Here is a 16,748-nt window from a genome sequence, read left to right as displayed (position 1 = left end):
AATATTCAGCATTCCCAAGGTCCGGGGGATGAGTCTGGCATCACGATGCCCTCGCACCTCCATTTAACACTTGCCACTTAAAGGAGGCTAGTTAGAAGTGAGGATCCAGTACTTTGGCCACCTCATGAGAAGAGGAGAAGAAGAAGGAGAAGAGTTTGGATTTGATATCCCGCTTTTTCACTACCCGAAGGAGTCTCAAAGCGGCTCACATTCTCCTTTCCCTTCCTCCCCGACAACAAACACTCTGTGAGGTGAGTGGGGCTGAGAGACTTCAGAGAAGTGTGACTAGTCCAAGGTCACCCAGCAGCTGCATGTGGAGGAGCGGGGAAGCGAACCCAGTTCACCAGATTACGAGTCCACCGCTCATAACCACTACACCACACTAGAACTATTTCCCTTTGTATAAGAACAAGCATGAAGGAAGACTCCCAGCCTCTTCACGGGTCTTTATATGATCAGTGAAAACAGTTGGTCCTGGCATGTATTAACTGCTCTCAATCTTAACCTGATAAGTGCCATTTGTCCAGATTTTAATTTGTCTCAATTAATTTTAAGATGTGTTTTAATTAATTGATGCCTGTTTTTATGTATACTTTGTTATTTATATGACGTTAACCGCTCTGAGCCTGGCTCAAGCCAGGGAGGACGGGTTACAAATACAAATTATTATTATTATTATTATTATTATTATTATTATCATAATCATCATCATCTTCCTCTTCCATTTGTGGCCAACTAGTTTCTTGAAATGACCATACGGTAAGATATGGACTCCCTCCATGGAGACTGAATATGTAAAGAGAAGAAAAAGAAGAGTTTGGATTTGATATCCCGCTTTATCACTACCCGAAGGAGTCTCAAAGCGGCTAACATTCTCCTTTCCCTTCCTCTGTGAGGTGAGTGGGGCTGAGAGACTTCAGAGAAGTGTGACTAGCCCAAGGTCACCCAGCAGCTGCATGTGGAGGAGGGGAGACGCGAACCCGGTTCCCTAGAAAAGACCCTGATGTTGGGAAAGATGGAGGGCACAAGGAGAAGGGGACGACAGAGGATGAGATGGTTGGACAGTGTTCTCCAATCTATCAACATGAGTCTGACCAAACTGCGGGAGGCAGTGGAAGACAGGAGTGCTTGGCGTGCTCTGGTCCATGGCGTCACGAAGAGTCGGACACGACTGAACGACTGAACAACAACAACAATCTTGCTCTTCCAGTGTGACGCCACTAGGATTCTTGCAGCCGCAGAGGCATATAAAAAGAAGTTCCTCATTTTATTGGGTATGTCAGGGGTTGTTAATGCCTAGAAGATATGCTTCTGGTGATTTGGGAAATCTTGTTTTAAAGTTTATTTCCAATTCTGAGTAAATTTCAATTATTAACTTCTCTATAACGTTGGCCACCTCATGAGAAGAGAAGACTCCGTGGAAAAGACCCTGATGTTGGGAAAGATGGAGGGCGCAAGGAGAAGGGGACGACAGTGGATGAGATGGTTGGACAGTGTTCTCGAAGCGACTGGCATGAGTTTGGCCAAACTGCGGGAGGCAGTGGAAGAGAGGAGTGCCTGGCGTGCTCTGCTCCATGGGGTCACGAAGAGTCGGACACGACTGAACAACTGAACAACAACAACAGTTAGAAGTGAGGCCTGCAGCAGTATGTGCTTGCCACCCACATTCAGTTAGATTTTATTTATTTTTTGATCCACCGAGCACCCGGCACTGGGCTGTTTTGGGGTTTTCTTCTCCTTTAAAGGTCTCCCTAGCTTGTCTGCACATCTAGGGTTCCAGCAAAACCTGCTCCCTCTCATGCAAAGATGGTGTTGTTTTGGCAGCCGGGGAGCTGAAGAAGACTGGAAATATTAAACGGGGGTGGTGCTTAGATCTCGTTCCTGTTGAGGGTGAAAATATGGTGTCTGGGTTTCCATGAGTCTACCAGGAATTGGCTGCTTGGTTCGAACCAATGCAGAACTCACCCCCCACCCCAGCTCCAGTTCTACAAGAGGTATTATATTATTAGAATTTATATACCGCCCTATACCTGAAGGACTGCAAGAAGATCAAACCTATCCATTCTGAAGGAAATCAGCCCTGAGTGCTCACTGGAAGGACAGATCCTGAAGCTGAGGCTCCAATACTTTGGTCACCTCGTGAGAAGAGAAGACTCCCTGGAAAAGACCCTGATGCTGGGAAAGATGGAGGGCACAAGGAGAAGGGGACAGCAGAGGATGAGATGGCTGGACAGCGTTCTCGAAGCTACCAACATGAGTCTGACCAAACTGCGGGAGGCAGTGAAAGACAGGTGTGCCTAGCGTGCTCTGGTCCATGGGGTCATGAAGAATCGGACATGACTGAACGACTGAACAACAACATACCCAAAGGTGTCAAGGCAGTTCACAGAAAAGATCACAATATATAAAATAAAAATAAAAAACAATAACTCAATTAACACACACACCCCAAAAAAGGCACATTTTAAAAGGGTGTATAGAATGTCAATCAGATCTACCAAAGGCCTGGTCAAAAAGGAACAGTTTTGCCTGGCGACTAAAGGTGTATAATGAAGATGCCAGGCGAACTTCCCTGGGGAGAGCATTCCATAGACAGGGAGCCACTGCAGAGAAGGCCCCGTTCTTGTGTTGCCACCCTCCGGACCTTTCGAGGAGATGGCACACGAAGAAGGGCCTCAGAAAATAATCTCAGGGTCTGGGTAGGTTCATATGGGGGCCATTTAAGGCTTTATAGGTCAAAACCAGCACTCTGAATCGGGCCCATAAACTATTTGGTAGCGAGTGCAGTCAGACCAGTAAGCCACTATTTCTCAATTGATTGGGGTTGGGGGAATATAAGCATAAAACAAAATGTGCTTTGTAAAAACCCCGTAGAACACGAACTTCACCCCCAAGGGCCAAACATGGTCCTGCGGAGTCCCTCCCAGGACACACCTGTGGTCAACCCTGCTTTGCTCTCTATTGGAGTGCTTCTACCTGAATAGAATGTGTCTTTCAACTCTTCTAAGGCTTCTTGGTTGGTCAGATGGAGCAGTGAGAAGGGTGCTTTTGAGTATTAGCCTTCTGTACACAGGTAGAATCATGGAATGGCAGAGTTGGAAGGAAACCCAAGGTTCATCTAGTCCAGCCCCCTCAGGGTCCCCTTTCCAATTCTTCAGTCCTATGAGTCTACAATCCCCTTGACTGGAGATGCACAGACATGGTTTAAAAACAGACCTACCAACCAACCAACCAACCAACCGCCGACTTCAAAATAGAAAGGCACTCGTCTTACCCATGATGAGGAAACTCAGGACCCATTGCAGCACTGAGATGATCTGCAGCTGCTTCTCTACTTTCGACTTAGACAGCCAGGACAGATCCTGAAACGCCGAGAGGATACCGGACCCCGTGCCTGGAGACAGAAAGGGAGGGGGGGGAGAGAAAAGGAGAAAGGCTGTCACCGGGTCCTTGGCAGATACAAAAAGCAGAAAATTATGGAACGGTCTCAAAACTCCGGTCGCTTTCTAATTGTAGGAATCAACACACGTAAGCCATGGTCCTATTTACTCATTGGTCCTCTGCGTCAAAGGGGAACCTTGCCACACATCCTGGCATTAACCCCACAAGCCCCACCCACCACCCCATGACCTCCAGAGAAGGACTCGGCCAGGGGTAGCCAATGAGGTGCACTGCCAAAGTCGTTGGACTACAACTCCCATCAGCCTTAGGCAGCCTGGACATTGACCAGGAATGATAGGAATTGTAGTCCAACAACAACTGGAGGGTGCCACTTTGACTACCTACCCCTAGTCAAAGGATTAGGTCTAGAGCTAGGTTTCCCAAACTTGGGTTTCCGGCTCCATTTCGGACTACAAATCCCATCATCCCTAGCTAGCAGGACCAGTAGTCAGGGATGATGAGAACTGTAGTCCAAAAACAGCTGGAGACCCAAGTTTGGGAAACCCTGCTCTAGACCCTGCTCCCAGGTATTTAATGGTAAGCAGTGTAACAATGAAACTCATGATCTGTTTTCGGTTAACATCTGGTCATTTCTTAACGGCGGCGATTTCGTTATTTTTATAAGGTGGTGTCGCTTTAATACTATGTAGGTAGCGGGCACGGGGCAATGGATTCAAACTACAAGAAAGAAGATTCCACCTAAACATTAGGAAGAACTTCTTGACAGTAAGAGCTGTTGGACAGTGGAATTTGCTGCCAAGGAGTGTGGTGGAGTCTCCTTCTTTGGAGGTCTTGAAGCGGAGGCTTGACAGCCATCTGTCAGGAATGCTTTGATGGTGTTTCCTGCTTGGCAGGGGGTTGGACTGGATGGCCCTTGTGGTCTCTTCCAACTCTATGATTCTATGATACTTTATGTATTTGTAAGGTAAAGGTAAATGGACCCCTGACCATTAGGTCCAGTCGCGGATGACTGGGGTTGTGGCGCTCATCTCGCTTTAGAGGGAGCTGGCGTTTGTCCGCAAACAGTTTTTCCGGGTCATGTGGCCAGCATGACTAAGCCACTTCTGGTGAACCAGAGCAGCACACGGAAACGACGTTTACCTTCCCGCCGGAGCAGTACCTATTTATCTACTTGCACTTTGACATGCTTTCAAACTGCTAGGTTGGCAGGAGCAGGGACCGAGCAACAGGAGCTCACCCCGTCTCGGGGATTCGAACCGCCAACCTTCTGATCGACAAGCCTAGGCTCTGTGGTTTAACCCACAGCGCCACCCGCGTCCCATATAGGGGAACTTACCAGGAAACTAATAGTAAGAGACTTAAACAAGCCTGCAACCAGCTATCTGCTGTGCGTTCAAAAGGGGAATTTAAAACTCTGCTAAGTTATAGAACTTGGAAGCGCAAGTTAGGAAGGATATTAAAAAAAACAATATATTCTCTCCTGCCTCCCTGAACATTCCCACAAAATCCAGCTTTACACAAGAACAAGCTGCCATGTCTAAGCTTGGTTGCATGCGAGAAAGTCGTACGGCAGACCGAGATGTGACTGAGAGGGTGGTGGTGCAGGAATCCCCGCAAATAAGTAATTTGCAAAGGAGCCACGAGGACGCAACTCCATCCCTGTGGCATTCCTTGCCCATGCGGACAGGGGGCATGCCAATTATTGGGAGAAAACAGCAACGCCAGAAGCCAACGACCTTTCAAATAGCCTTGGTCCCCACGATAAGCAAAAACAGAAGGCCTGGGATTGAGCCATGAGATCCCCCCTGCCAACTTTTTGTTTCCTTCAGTTGCAAGATTCCACAGGCACTTGAACTTTTCGGCAGATGGACTATGGAAAGGGGAGGATTCGGCTAACACGCCCCCCTCCAAACCAAACCAAAACAACCCACGCTCCTTGTTTGCAAGCGGCTTCCGCCCACCTGTAAATGGGCACAGAGAAAGTTACACATTGACGGATCCCGGAGAGACAGGAAATCCCAAGATGACTCTTGAAGACCAGAATTTTTTTTTTCGGTTTAACTATTCACAAAGCCAGGGACAAGGGACTTTCAGGCAAAGCCCGGCCTCTGCCAGTCGCTGTACATCCAGTACAGCAAAGGCAATTAATTATGACTGTTTTCATCACCAGTTTGGGGGGGTAGGCGAGAGAGAGAGAGAGAGAGAGAGAGAGAGAGAGAGAGAGAGAGACTTGCTTTTCACAAACGTAACCCAGACGTGTAAATTAAAAAATGCATTTCGATGTTTTATTTCACAATAAGCATTTTTTAAAAATTTATATATATGTATATGTATGTATACAGGGACACGGGAGGCGCTGTGGGTTAAAGCACTGAGCCTAGAGCTTGCCGATCAGAAGGTTGGCGGTTCGAATCCCCGCGACGGGGTGAGCTCCCGTTGCTCGGTCCCTGGCTCCTGCCCACCTAGCAGTTTGAAAGCACACCAGTGCAAGTAGATAAATAGGTACCGCTGTGGCGGGAAGGTAAACGGCGTTTCCATGCGCTGCTCTGGTTCGCCAGAAGGGGCTTAGTCATGCTGGCCACATGACCCGGAAGCTGTACGCCGGCTCCCTTGGCCAGTAACGCGAGATGAGCGCCACAACCCCAGAGTCATCAGCGACTGGACCTAATGGTCAGGGGTCTCTTTACCTTTACTATATGTACAGTGGTGCCTCGCTAGAAGAAAATAATTCGTTCTGCGAGTGTCTTCGTAGAGCGAATTATTCGTCTAGTGAAGCACCAATGCAAACCGCTACTTTTCGCGACGAAAAAAAATTCGTCTTGCGGGGCAGCCTTCCGCTAGCGAATGCCGTTCGTCTAGCGAGTTTTTCATCTAGCGAGGCATTCGTCTAGCGGGGCACCACTGTATATGTATATGTATATGTGTATGTATATGTATGTTAGGTTAAAAACAAGTTAACCTAACATTTTTCAAAACTTAAAAAGCAATTTTTTTAAAAAAAAAATCTAACTTCATCTCTAATTTCAATGTGCATTTTATAGTGTTACTCAGAGGTTTTAATTAAGTGATACAAAAATCCTGTTAAATAAATAAATGCATCAGGTGTCAAATGACAGGAGGTTTCTCTCCCTTTTGGCTTGAACCTGGAGATTAATTTTGGGGAGAATTTGAGTCAGTAAGAACCCCTGTGCAAGAGGGGTTGGTAATGTTTCACAGCTCCCTCTTCCCTCGATAGTAGTAAATTCTCCAAAAGCTGCTTTTACTGGGTTTGCCTCCTTAAGTCAGCGGAACTGGAAGCTTAAATGGCTTTTTCATTCATTTTTAATCGGTTTGTTTAGTGATATGGTAAGTCAAGCAGCTGGAGAGGGAACAAGGAAGCAAGCACACAGATGGGCTTTTGATCTCCGGAAGAAGGGGGTGGTATTATACAAAATTAATAATAATGTGCCACCAGTCCTCCAAGAACATAATTGAACCCCATTTGTGCAAAACAAACTCCAGAATTCAGCATTCTTCAACGGCTACAGTCCAGAGCTGTGGTGTGTGTCTTGATACTTAGATACCTTGATACCTATAATAGGTATCTAGATATCAATGTCATGTCCTGGTTAAAGTGTCAGAATAAGGGCAGGGAGACTCGGGTTCATAACACACTCAGCCCTAAATCTCACTGGATTACCTTCAGTTGGTCACCATCTCTCAGATTTACATGGGATCACAGGAAAGCAGGGTGGATTTTAAAAAAAAACCACAATGATTTTTTAAAAAATATATATGTATCAATTTTTTGATTTCAATCGGATTTTTTTTAAAAAAAATTAAATCGGATTTTTAAAATAAAATGCTTTTGGAGGAAAAAATCTTTCTAAAGATTTTCTCTTTAAGTTACATTATAGTCCAAAGGCTATTCTTCAGGAATTAAGGATTTTTTAAAAAGTTTTTCATGTGTGCTAAAACTCAGTCTAAGTTAAAAAAAAAAAAGTTTAATCACATCAGTTCACAAACCAAAATACCTACCAAGTTGTTCATAAACTAGCTGTTCTTAAACCAAGGTACCACTGTATTTTTTATTTGTCATAAAATTTATACACCGCTTCATTGTAATATATATATGTATACATATATATGTGTGTGTGTGTGTGTGTGTGTACACACACACACACACACACACCTCAAAGTGGTTTACAAACAGATAAAACAAGGAAATCAGGAAAAATTAAACACACAAAAAGTTAACATACTAAAACAGATTAAAAATAATAATTTCACACTGGCAATGTCTAGGTCTTTGAGGATATCATTATGAATCTTAAGACATTTTTATATTTTATAATCTTTGTTAGCTGCTCTGAGATTTTTGGTTAAAAGTGATGATTACAGTGGTACCTTGGTTTAAGAACAGCTTCGTTTATGAACAACTTGGATTAAGAATGCTTCAAACCCGCAAGTAGGTGTTTTGGTTTGTGAACGTTGACTTGGAAGCGGAACATGTTGAGTGTGTTCCGTTTGTAAATTGAGTCCCCTGCTGCTATGGGAAAGCACGCCTTGGTTTAAGAACCAAGCTTTGGTTTAAGAATGGACCTCCGGAACGGATTAAGTTCGTAAACTACGGTAGCACTGTACATGCAATAAAAAAGGTACAGTGACCCCTAACCATTAGGTCCAGTTGTGTCCGACTCTGGGATTGTGGCAGTCATCTTGCGTTACTGGCCGAGGGAGCCGGCGTTTGGCCACAGACAGTTTTTCCAGGTCATGTGGCCAGCATGACAAAGCCGCTTCTGGCGAACCAGAGCAGCGCACGGAAACGCCGTTTACCTTCCCGCCGGAGCAGTACCTATTTATCTACTTGCACTGGTGTGCTTTCGAAGTGCTAGGTGGGCAGGAGCAGGGACCACCTGGGCAGGGTAGTCCACAACAGATGGATTACAACGCAAAGCTGGAAACGGAGAATCCCTTTGTTTAGAAAACTTGTCACCTTCCATTTGCAGACTTGATAAAGATCAATTATTCTGGATTCCAGGTCAGGTAGGGTAACTAGGGCTACATGAATCCAGCCATCAGGGCGCAAACAAATGGTAAGCTCCCTTTCTTTAGATTTTGTGTTGGTGATATAGAAGTAAACAACAGATTTTAGAGTTGGTCAAGAGTACCATATTTTTCCGTGTATACACACCCCCATGTATAAGATTTTGGGGGACTCCAAATTAAGAAAATGGGGGAAGATTATCCAGAATTGTTTAGGGGGGAGGATTGCCAAAATTTGCTCACCCGACTGACAGTCAATCTCCCGCCCAACTGCAGCAGCGACAGCCATTCAACAACAGCCCTTGCCGCAGCCACAAATAACACGACCCATAGCCGCTGACCATCTCCGGCTCGTGGCAGCAACCAGTCACACGTCTGCCCGTCCCCCATGCACTATCCATGTATAAGACGACCCCGAATTTTTAACACACTTCTTAAATACAAAACCCTCATCTTAAAAGTACGGTACTTGGAGGGAGGCTGGGAGGAGGACTCCGAGCTTCTGTCTCCTCTAACCCAGCAGGTTTCGGCAGCGATACAGACCCCAGGAATGCCCCATTGCCGGAAGTGAAAGTACACCCGGAATGGCAAGTCCGTTCGAAATTTGCTTAGCTTAGGGTCAACAACCCTCCCCAGTCCCCACATTTGAAAAAATTGGCCCTGCTCATCCAACAATGCAGGATGGGAGCATGGAATGTTTTGTGAAGGGGCGAAACTAGGCTTTATTTCACCTGGGGCAAAAGCCCAGTTTGGCACACAAAACCCACACAGGCTGGGAGTCTAAATGGTGCTCCCTCTTCTGGAGACTTCATCCGGGCGAAAAAAAACCTTGGCTAGTCCCCCTGTAGCTGCAGTAAAAGTTAAAGGACCCCTGGATGGTTAAGTCCACTCAAAGACGACTATGGGATTGTGGCGCTCATCTCGCTTTCAGGCTGAGGGAGCCGGTGTCTGTCCATAGACTAGACAGCTTTCCAGGTCATGTGGCCAGCAGGACTAAACCACTTCTGGCGCAAGAGGACACCATGATGGAAACCAGAGTGCACGGAAATGCCGTTTACCTTCCCGCCACAATAGTACCTATTTATCTGCTTGCACCGGTGTGCTTTCGAACGGTGCGTTTTCGTATCCGTAAGTTCTTTTGTTGGGGTCAGAACCGGAAGGGGTCATTCCCGGATTCTGACAGCGCTTGATACAGACATGCACTGTACATAGTTTGCACAGTAAAAACCTTTAAGGAAACCGCAGAGTTCTGGCTGCTTACTCATGAGCAACTAACCGAGAACCTTACAATATTTTTTTTTCAAAAAACGATGGCGTTCAACCAGCTGCCACGCATGTTAAAATACAAGAGAGCAATCCAGATTTCCGTAAGCAGGTCCCTAGCGCTTTGATAAACAGACCCGAGTGCAATGGCCAAAAGGCCATCAAGCACGTCAGAGGACTTCAAGTCTCTTGGGGAGACTCGCATTTCACTTTCACAGCCGCAAGACCCACCGACTGGCCTTAACGTGAACATTCGCGTTGCACAATTCCATCTCGTGGCTTTCACCGTCTTTCCCACCACTGTGACCCCATTAGTCCCCGCGACAGCCTTTCTGCACAGTCCGTTCCAAGGCAGAACAAAAGCCATCAGATGTTGCAAGGCAGCCACAAGAAAACCCATTCTCCAATTTCTGGGATTTCTCAAGACCGTGACAAATTCCTTGCCGCAGGAACGTCAAGGAGGCAGAAAAAAGGAAGGAAAACATACGGGTTACAATAGAAATTTTTCCTTACAATGCACCCAGATTAGTTAAGAGTATTAAGATGTGAGTACTCTTATCGTTGTACCAGAACAAACTTCTTAATGGCTAACTATCGCTGTTTGGTTTTACTTTTGAGCTACTTCAAGCAGGCAAATGTAAGAGAGATGACAACGGGCTGCCAAAAACTGCATGTGCCATTATTTCTCCCGCAAATGAACACCATCTTTGTAGGCCATAAAATGATTTATGATTTTTACATTTTATACATTTCAATAATTTGACAATCACTTTAACATTTCGAAACTCGACTTCCTCCCCCCCCCTTTCTGCGGTCCCTTAAATTTATTTTTCATATTTTCTGTACATTCCAAATTAACTTAACTTATTTATTCATCTCCTCCAGGCTTCCTCAACCTCGGCCCTCCAGATGTTTGGAGACTACAACTCCCATCATCCCTGACCACTGGTCCTGCTAGCTAGGGATCATGGGAGTTGTAGGCCAAAAACATCTGGAGGGCCGAGGTTGAGGAAGCCTGATCTACTTTAAATATATATAAACATTTTTTGAATAAATGGGGGGAATTGTGTACAGCTGAAAACGTTGGCAGCATTAAGATAAATTCAACAGTGTAAATAAGTTTTGATGGATGTAACAATGGAAACAAGTTTGGAAAACTCAGCAGTGGCCAGAGGATTGGAGAAGATCAGTCTACATCCCAATCCCAAAGAAGGGCAGTGCCAAAGAATGCTCCAACTACCGCACAATTGCACTCATTTCACACGCTAGCAAGGTTATGCTTAAAATTCTACAAGGCAGGCTTAAGCAGTATGTGGACCGAGAACTCCCAGAAGTGCAAGCTGGATTTCAAAGGGGCAGAGGAACCAGAGACCAAATTGCAAACATGCGCTGGATTATGGAGAAAGCTAGAGAGTTCCAGAAAAACATCTACTTCTGCTTCATTGACTACGCAAAAGCATTTGACTGTGTTGACCACAGCAAACTATGGCAAGTTCTTAAAGAAATGGGAGTGCCGGATCACCTCATTTGTCTCCTGAGAAATCTCTATGTGGGACAAGAAGCTATTGTTAGAACTGGATATGGAACAACTGATTGGTTCAAAATTGGGAAAGGAGTATGACAAGGCTGTATATTGTCTCCCTGCTTATTTAACTTATATGCAGAATTCATCATGCTTAAGGCTGGACTGGATGAATCCCAAACCGGAATTAAGATTGCTGGAAAAAATATCAACAACCTCAGATATGCTGATGATACTACCTTGATGGCAGAAAGTGAGGAGGAATTAAAGAACCTTTTAATGAGGGTGAAAGAGGAGAGCGCAAAATATGGTCTGCAGCTCAACATCAAAAAAACTAAGATCATGTCCACTGGTCCCATCACCTCCTGGCAAATAGAAGGGGAAGAAATGGAGGCAGTGAGAGATTTCACTTTCTTGGGTTCCAGGATCACTGCAGATGGTGACAGCAGTCACGAAATCAGAAGACGCCTGCTTCTTGGGAGAAAAGCAATGACAAACCTAGACAGCATCTTAAAAAGCAAACACATCACCTTGCCGACAAAGGTCCGTGTAGTTAAAGCTATGGTTTTCCCAGTAGTAATGTACGGAAGTGAGAGCTGGACCATCAAGAAGGCTGATCGCCGAAGAATTGATGCTTTTGAATTATGGTGCTGGAGGAGACTCTTGAGAGTCCCATGGACTGCAAGAAGATCAAACCTATCCATTCTCAAAGAAATCAGCCCTGAGTGCTCACTAGAAGGACAGATCCTGAAGTTGAGGCTCCAGTACTTTGGCCACCTCATGAGAAGAGAAGACTCCCTAGAAAAGACCCTGATGTTGGGAAAGATGGAGGGCACAAGGAGAAGGGGACGACAGAGGATGAGATGGTTGGACAGTGTTTTCGAAGCTACCAACATGAGTTTGGCCAAACTGCGGGAGGCAGTGGAGGATAGGCGTGCCTGGCGTGCTCTGGTCCATGGGGTCACGAAGAGTCGGACACGACTGAACGACTGAACAACAACAACAACAACAATGGAATACTGAATGGTTTAGCTTATGTAAAATATGCAGGGATTTATGGTGCAAAATGAACCATGGAAAGAGAAGAAGGGAAGTCATTGATATTTTAAGGATGTTTAAACAAGTATTCAAAATGGTAAAACAGAAAATTTAATTAAAATTATATACGCACTAACCCTGCTGATCTGCAGCACTCCTGTTGGACACAAAGGCCAGTTATGTTACTCAGTTCTAGCCTATAAAATACCAGATATGCTTGGCACGACAATGTGCTTTTTGTGCCCTACAGATTAAGCAGGCAGTGCGCTTCGTTTCCAAGCCAACACTTCCAGCCCTGCGTTATCAACTTCCGAAGCGCAGAATTCATGCAGAGAAAAACTGCCAAACGGCAAACGGCGCAAGAGCACCAAATCTGTGCTGGGACGAAGAGGGCATGCGGAAAGACACGAGATCTGTGGACGTTTAAAACAACTTTCCAGTTCTATATAGCATAAAGGTGGAGAACACCTAGGTAGCCTGAAGGGATGGAGATCCTGGACAGCTTAATAAGAGTTACCTGCAAAAGGAGGTGGGAAGAATTTGGGCAAAAAGAGCTTTGGAGCTTCTGACCGCCATTGTGCATGCCAAGCTGTCTGGGGGTCCTACAACCTTTCACCCAGGAGAGAGCTTTCCCCCAAAACCGTCCCTCAGAAAAACATAACACTACTTCCCCCTGGATTTAGGGTGATATCGGGGCCTTTGAGACATTAGCAGCTATGACACAAAGCCTTACCGTCGCCTCAAACCTATCTGCATGCCTAGCAACTAACACATTTCACACCAAGGAAGGGGTTAAAAGACTGGAAAAGGCACAAATGTGGGCACATCAAGGTGAAACAGCCCCTGGCACAGCTTTTGTACACAGATATTCCTGTGATGACTAGCACAGAAACGTGGAAATTAAATATGGGGCCGGCCCTACAGCTAAGTGTAATTTTTTTAAAAATCGAAGTGCATTAATGCCTGTGAGCATCGTGGAATGTCATCTGTCTGTCTCGAGAGACAATGGAGTGTGCTTCTGGGGGTGAGGTCAAATTGCTGCGTAAGCCTGGGCAGTGGTTCTGGAGGTCCTGGGCTGCCCAGAAGACAAGACCCCCCTTTCATAATATAACCACGGACAGCTCAGCTGGTTAGAGCGTGGCGCTGATAACGCCAAGGTTGCAGGTTCGATGCCCATATGGGACAGTTGCATACTCCTGCACTGCAAGGGGTTGGACTAGAGTCCAGGCACACCCAACTCCCAAGAGACTGCGGTCTACTCACAGTATAAAAAGACCGGCTGTGATCCACACATTGTCATTGCCAGGAGTTGTTGAGAGCTTTTTTAGGGGGGCGGTTGGCCAAAGGCGATCACTAAACTTCATGCCGTTATCTACCTAGGACTTCCCCGTGAACTACCAGTAGATCGCAATCTACCTGTTGACATGCCTGGAGAAGAAGAAGAAGAAGAAGAAGAGGAGGAGGAGGAGGAGGAGGAGGAGGAGGAGGAGGAGGAGGAGGAGGAGGAGGAATTTGGATTTGATATCCCACTTTCTCACTACCCGAAGGAGTCTCAAAGCGGCTAACATTCTCCTTTCCCTTCCTCCCCCACAACAAACACTCTGTGAGGTGAGTGGGGCTGAGAGACTTCAGAGAAGTGTGACTAGCCCAAGGTCACCCAGCAGCTGCATGTGGAGGAGTGGAGACGCGAACCCGGTTCACCAGATTACGAGTCCACCGCTCTTCACCACTACACCACACTATCTCTAGACGATCCTTGGGGTCCCTTCCAACTCTATGATTCTCTTGGCTTCACTGGTGTGGTCCAAAGGAAAGCAGAGGAAGATATTTGGCACCAGCTTGGCTGCTGGAGTTGCCGGAAGGAGGCATACAAGGCGTCATCCAACCGCCTTAGGGACTCCGCTCTGGATTTGTGCAGCTTTACTCCTTGGCCTTTACTTCTCCCAAAGTTATCCCGCAAGGCAGCAGAGGTTTAGGGTCAGAGTTTACCTTCTCCTAGATGGGCTCCCTTCCCAGATGGAAGAGCCCCACCCGCTCCCCCCCTTCCCTCTGTAGCACATGCAGAAACCATCGCCGTGGGTGTGGGACCCATCTCTTGGCCCCTAGTCCACAATGACTGGCAGAAGCTGCCAAGGATTTCAGACACACTCCTTCTAGACACTTAGATGAGTGAGGCTCTGGACTCCTGTCCTGTCCTGCTCTGGCCAAGACCACTGACTCTCCAGCACTCCCAACGATCCAACTGCGGCCACATTATTTGCACACGCCAATCTCTTCGGCTTGGGCCATTTACGACCTGTAAACACTCTTGACTGGAGAGCCAATATTTATTTTTGTGGCAAGTTTTGTAACTTCCCCCATCCTTCCACGCCTCTTCGCAGACAGGTCAGGCGGCAGGATCTGCAAAGGGTGGTGCACCGTGCCCTGGGATGGCCCCCAACCCAGATCCAAAGGCTTCCTCCAGCCTCGAACACTTGCAAGACACTTTCATCACTTCAAACACCAACACCAGTTCTCAAGGTAGCTGTAAGCCCTATGCCTGGGCTGGTACCACTCTGGATCTCTTGTGGTTGGAGGGGGCGGTGTGGAGCCTCCCTTGCATGCACAAAGCTAATACGTCTGGGAGCCAGTTAATAATAATATTTTTTTTTTAAGGAAATTTATTGATATTTCCACACAAATCAGACAAACCAAAAACAACTACAAACAAACTACAAGATACAAAAACAAACAAGAAAATAAACAAAAATAACAAATACATACCTAACAACCCACCGGAACACAGGATCACACCATTCTATTAATCAAAATCTTACTTCAAATCATTCTTAGGGGGACTTCCCCCGTTCCCCCCTTCAATTCCAGTTTACTTTAGTGACTTTGTAACTAATTTCACAGATCATTCACCATTATTCTTATATTCTTATTCCTTAAATAAACCTCTAATATTCTTTAACTTATTTATAACACATTCAACACCATAATCCCAATCTTAACTTCTAATATTTTTTCCCCTTGACTCAATAAAACTATTGCTCTTGTTAATTCGAATTCCTACCTTAAAATATCATCCAGACTATATGTTTTATTATGTTTTTATATATGTTGGAAGCTGCCCAGAGTGGCTGGGACAACCAAGTTAATGGGCAGCATATAAAGATAATGATGATGATGATGATATTGGAATAGGAAGTCTCTGTTTTCACTGGAGAAATGTTGGAGGATATGCTATCAATGGCCACAAGCAACAATGCCTTCACTGTTGGACTCAACATACCTCAAATACAGTTAATAATAATATTTTATTATTTATACCCCACCCATGTGGCTGGGTTTTTCCAGCCACTCTGGGCAGCTCCCAACAGATTAAAAACACAGTAGACATCTGTAAGGTTCTCAGTTAGTTGCTCATGAGTAAACAGCCAGGACTCCGCTGTTTCCTTTAAAGGTTTTTATTGTGCAAACTATGTACAGTGCAGAGCTAAAAAGTTCATGTCTGTATCAAGCGGTGTCAGAATCCGGGAATGGCCCCTTCCGGTTCTGACCCCAACCAAAGAGTTTCGGTATACGAAAACCCCGCTTCCCATCTTTCCTTTTCGCCCCACGTCTTTGGGGCGACGGAAATTGCGTTCCCCCTGTATCGCCCTCGGGACTGGGGGAGTGCTGGGTCTCTCTTGCATCCCCAGAGCCTCTACTCCCTTTCCCCTGTGAACTCTCCCCCTCCTCGCTGGACATCTCGCCGCTCCTTTCACTACCAGAGGAGGAGCTGCTGGCAAGGTGGGACTGGGGCTCTCTGTAGCCTCCGGAGAGCCCTTCCACCACCTTCCGCTGCAGTGGGGACAATTCCCTGACAACATCAAACATTAAAAACTTCCCCAAACAGGGCTGCCTTCAGATGTCTTCTAAAACTCAGGTAGTTGTTTATTTCCTTGACATCTGATGGGAGGGCGGGCGCCACCACCGAGAAGGCCCCCTGCCTGGTTCCCGGTAACCTCACTTCTTGCAGGGAGGGAACCGCCAGAAGGCCCTCGGAGCTGGACCTCAGTGTCTGGGCTGAACAATGGGAGTGGAGACGCTCCTTCAGGTATGCTGGGCCGAGGTGGTTTAGGGCTTTCAAGGTCAGCACCAACACTTTGAATTGTGCTCGGAAACATACTGGGAGCCAATGTTGCTTCTCTTTGCAACCTCTTTCTAATTTGCAGGGGAATTTTTGTAGGGTGGGACATTCCATCCTACGTAGGGATGGGGGAGTGTCCCCGTTTCTCTCCATTTCTCATTTTTTCAACTGGCCACGTCCCTCCCCCCCATTGGCCACCTGGAGGTGTCACTCTTGCCCCGTGGCAGAACAAAAACCACCCTGGAACGTTTATGCCAGGGGTAGGCAACCCAAGGCCCATGGGCCGGATGTGGCCCAATCACCTTCTCAATCCGGCCCCGCGGACAGTCCGGGAATCAGCGTGTTTTTACATGAGCAGAATGTGTGCTGTTATTTAAAATG

The 16,748-nt window shown here is 46.3% G+C and overlaps 1 protein-coding gene across 1 annotated transcript in view; it reads right to left on the bottom strand.

Moving 5' to 3' along the window:
• Positions 1-16,748, bottom strand: part of DGAT2 (diacylglycerol O-acyltransferase 2) — a 50,089-nt gene that overhangs the window by 19,329 nt on the left and 14,012 nt on the right. The window contains exon 2 of the mRNA XM_033145981.1: positions 3,275-3,394. Within this exon, the coding sequence (XP_033001872.1) occupies positions 3,275-3,394 (120 nt within the window). The remainder of the gene's footprint in view (positions 1-3,274; positions 3,395-16,748) is intronic.

The sequence above is a fragment of the Lacerta agilis genome, chromosome 4, assembly GCF_009819535.1.
Source record: "Lacerta agilis isolate rLacAgi1 chromosome 4, rLacAgi1.pri, whole genome shotgun sequence".
NCBI classification, from domain to species: domain Eukaryota; kingdom Metazoa; phylum Chordata; class Lepidosauria; order Squamata; family Lacertidae; genus Lacerta; species Lacerta agilis.
Note: the sequence above shows the minus strand (reverse complement) of the source record. Positions and strands in the feature narration are given on the sequence as shown.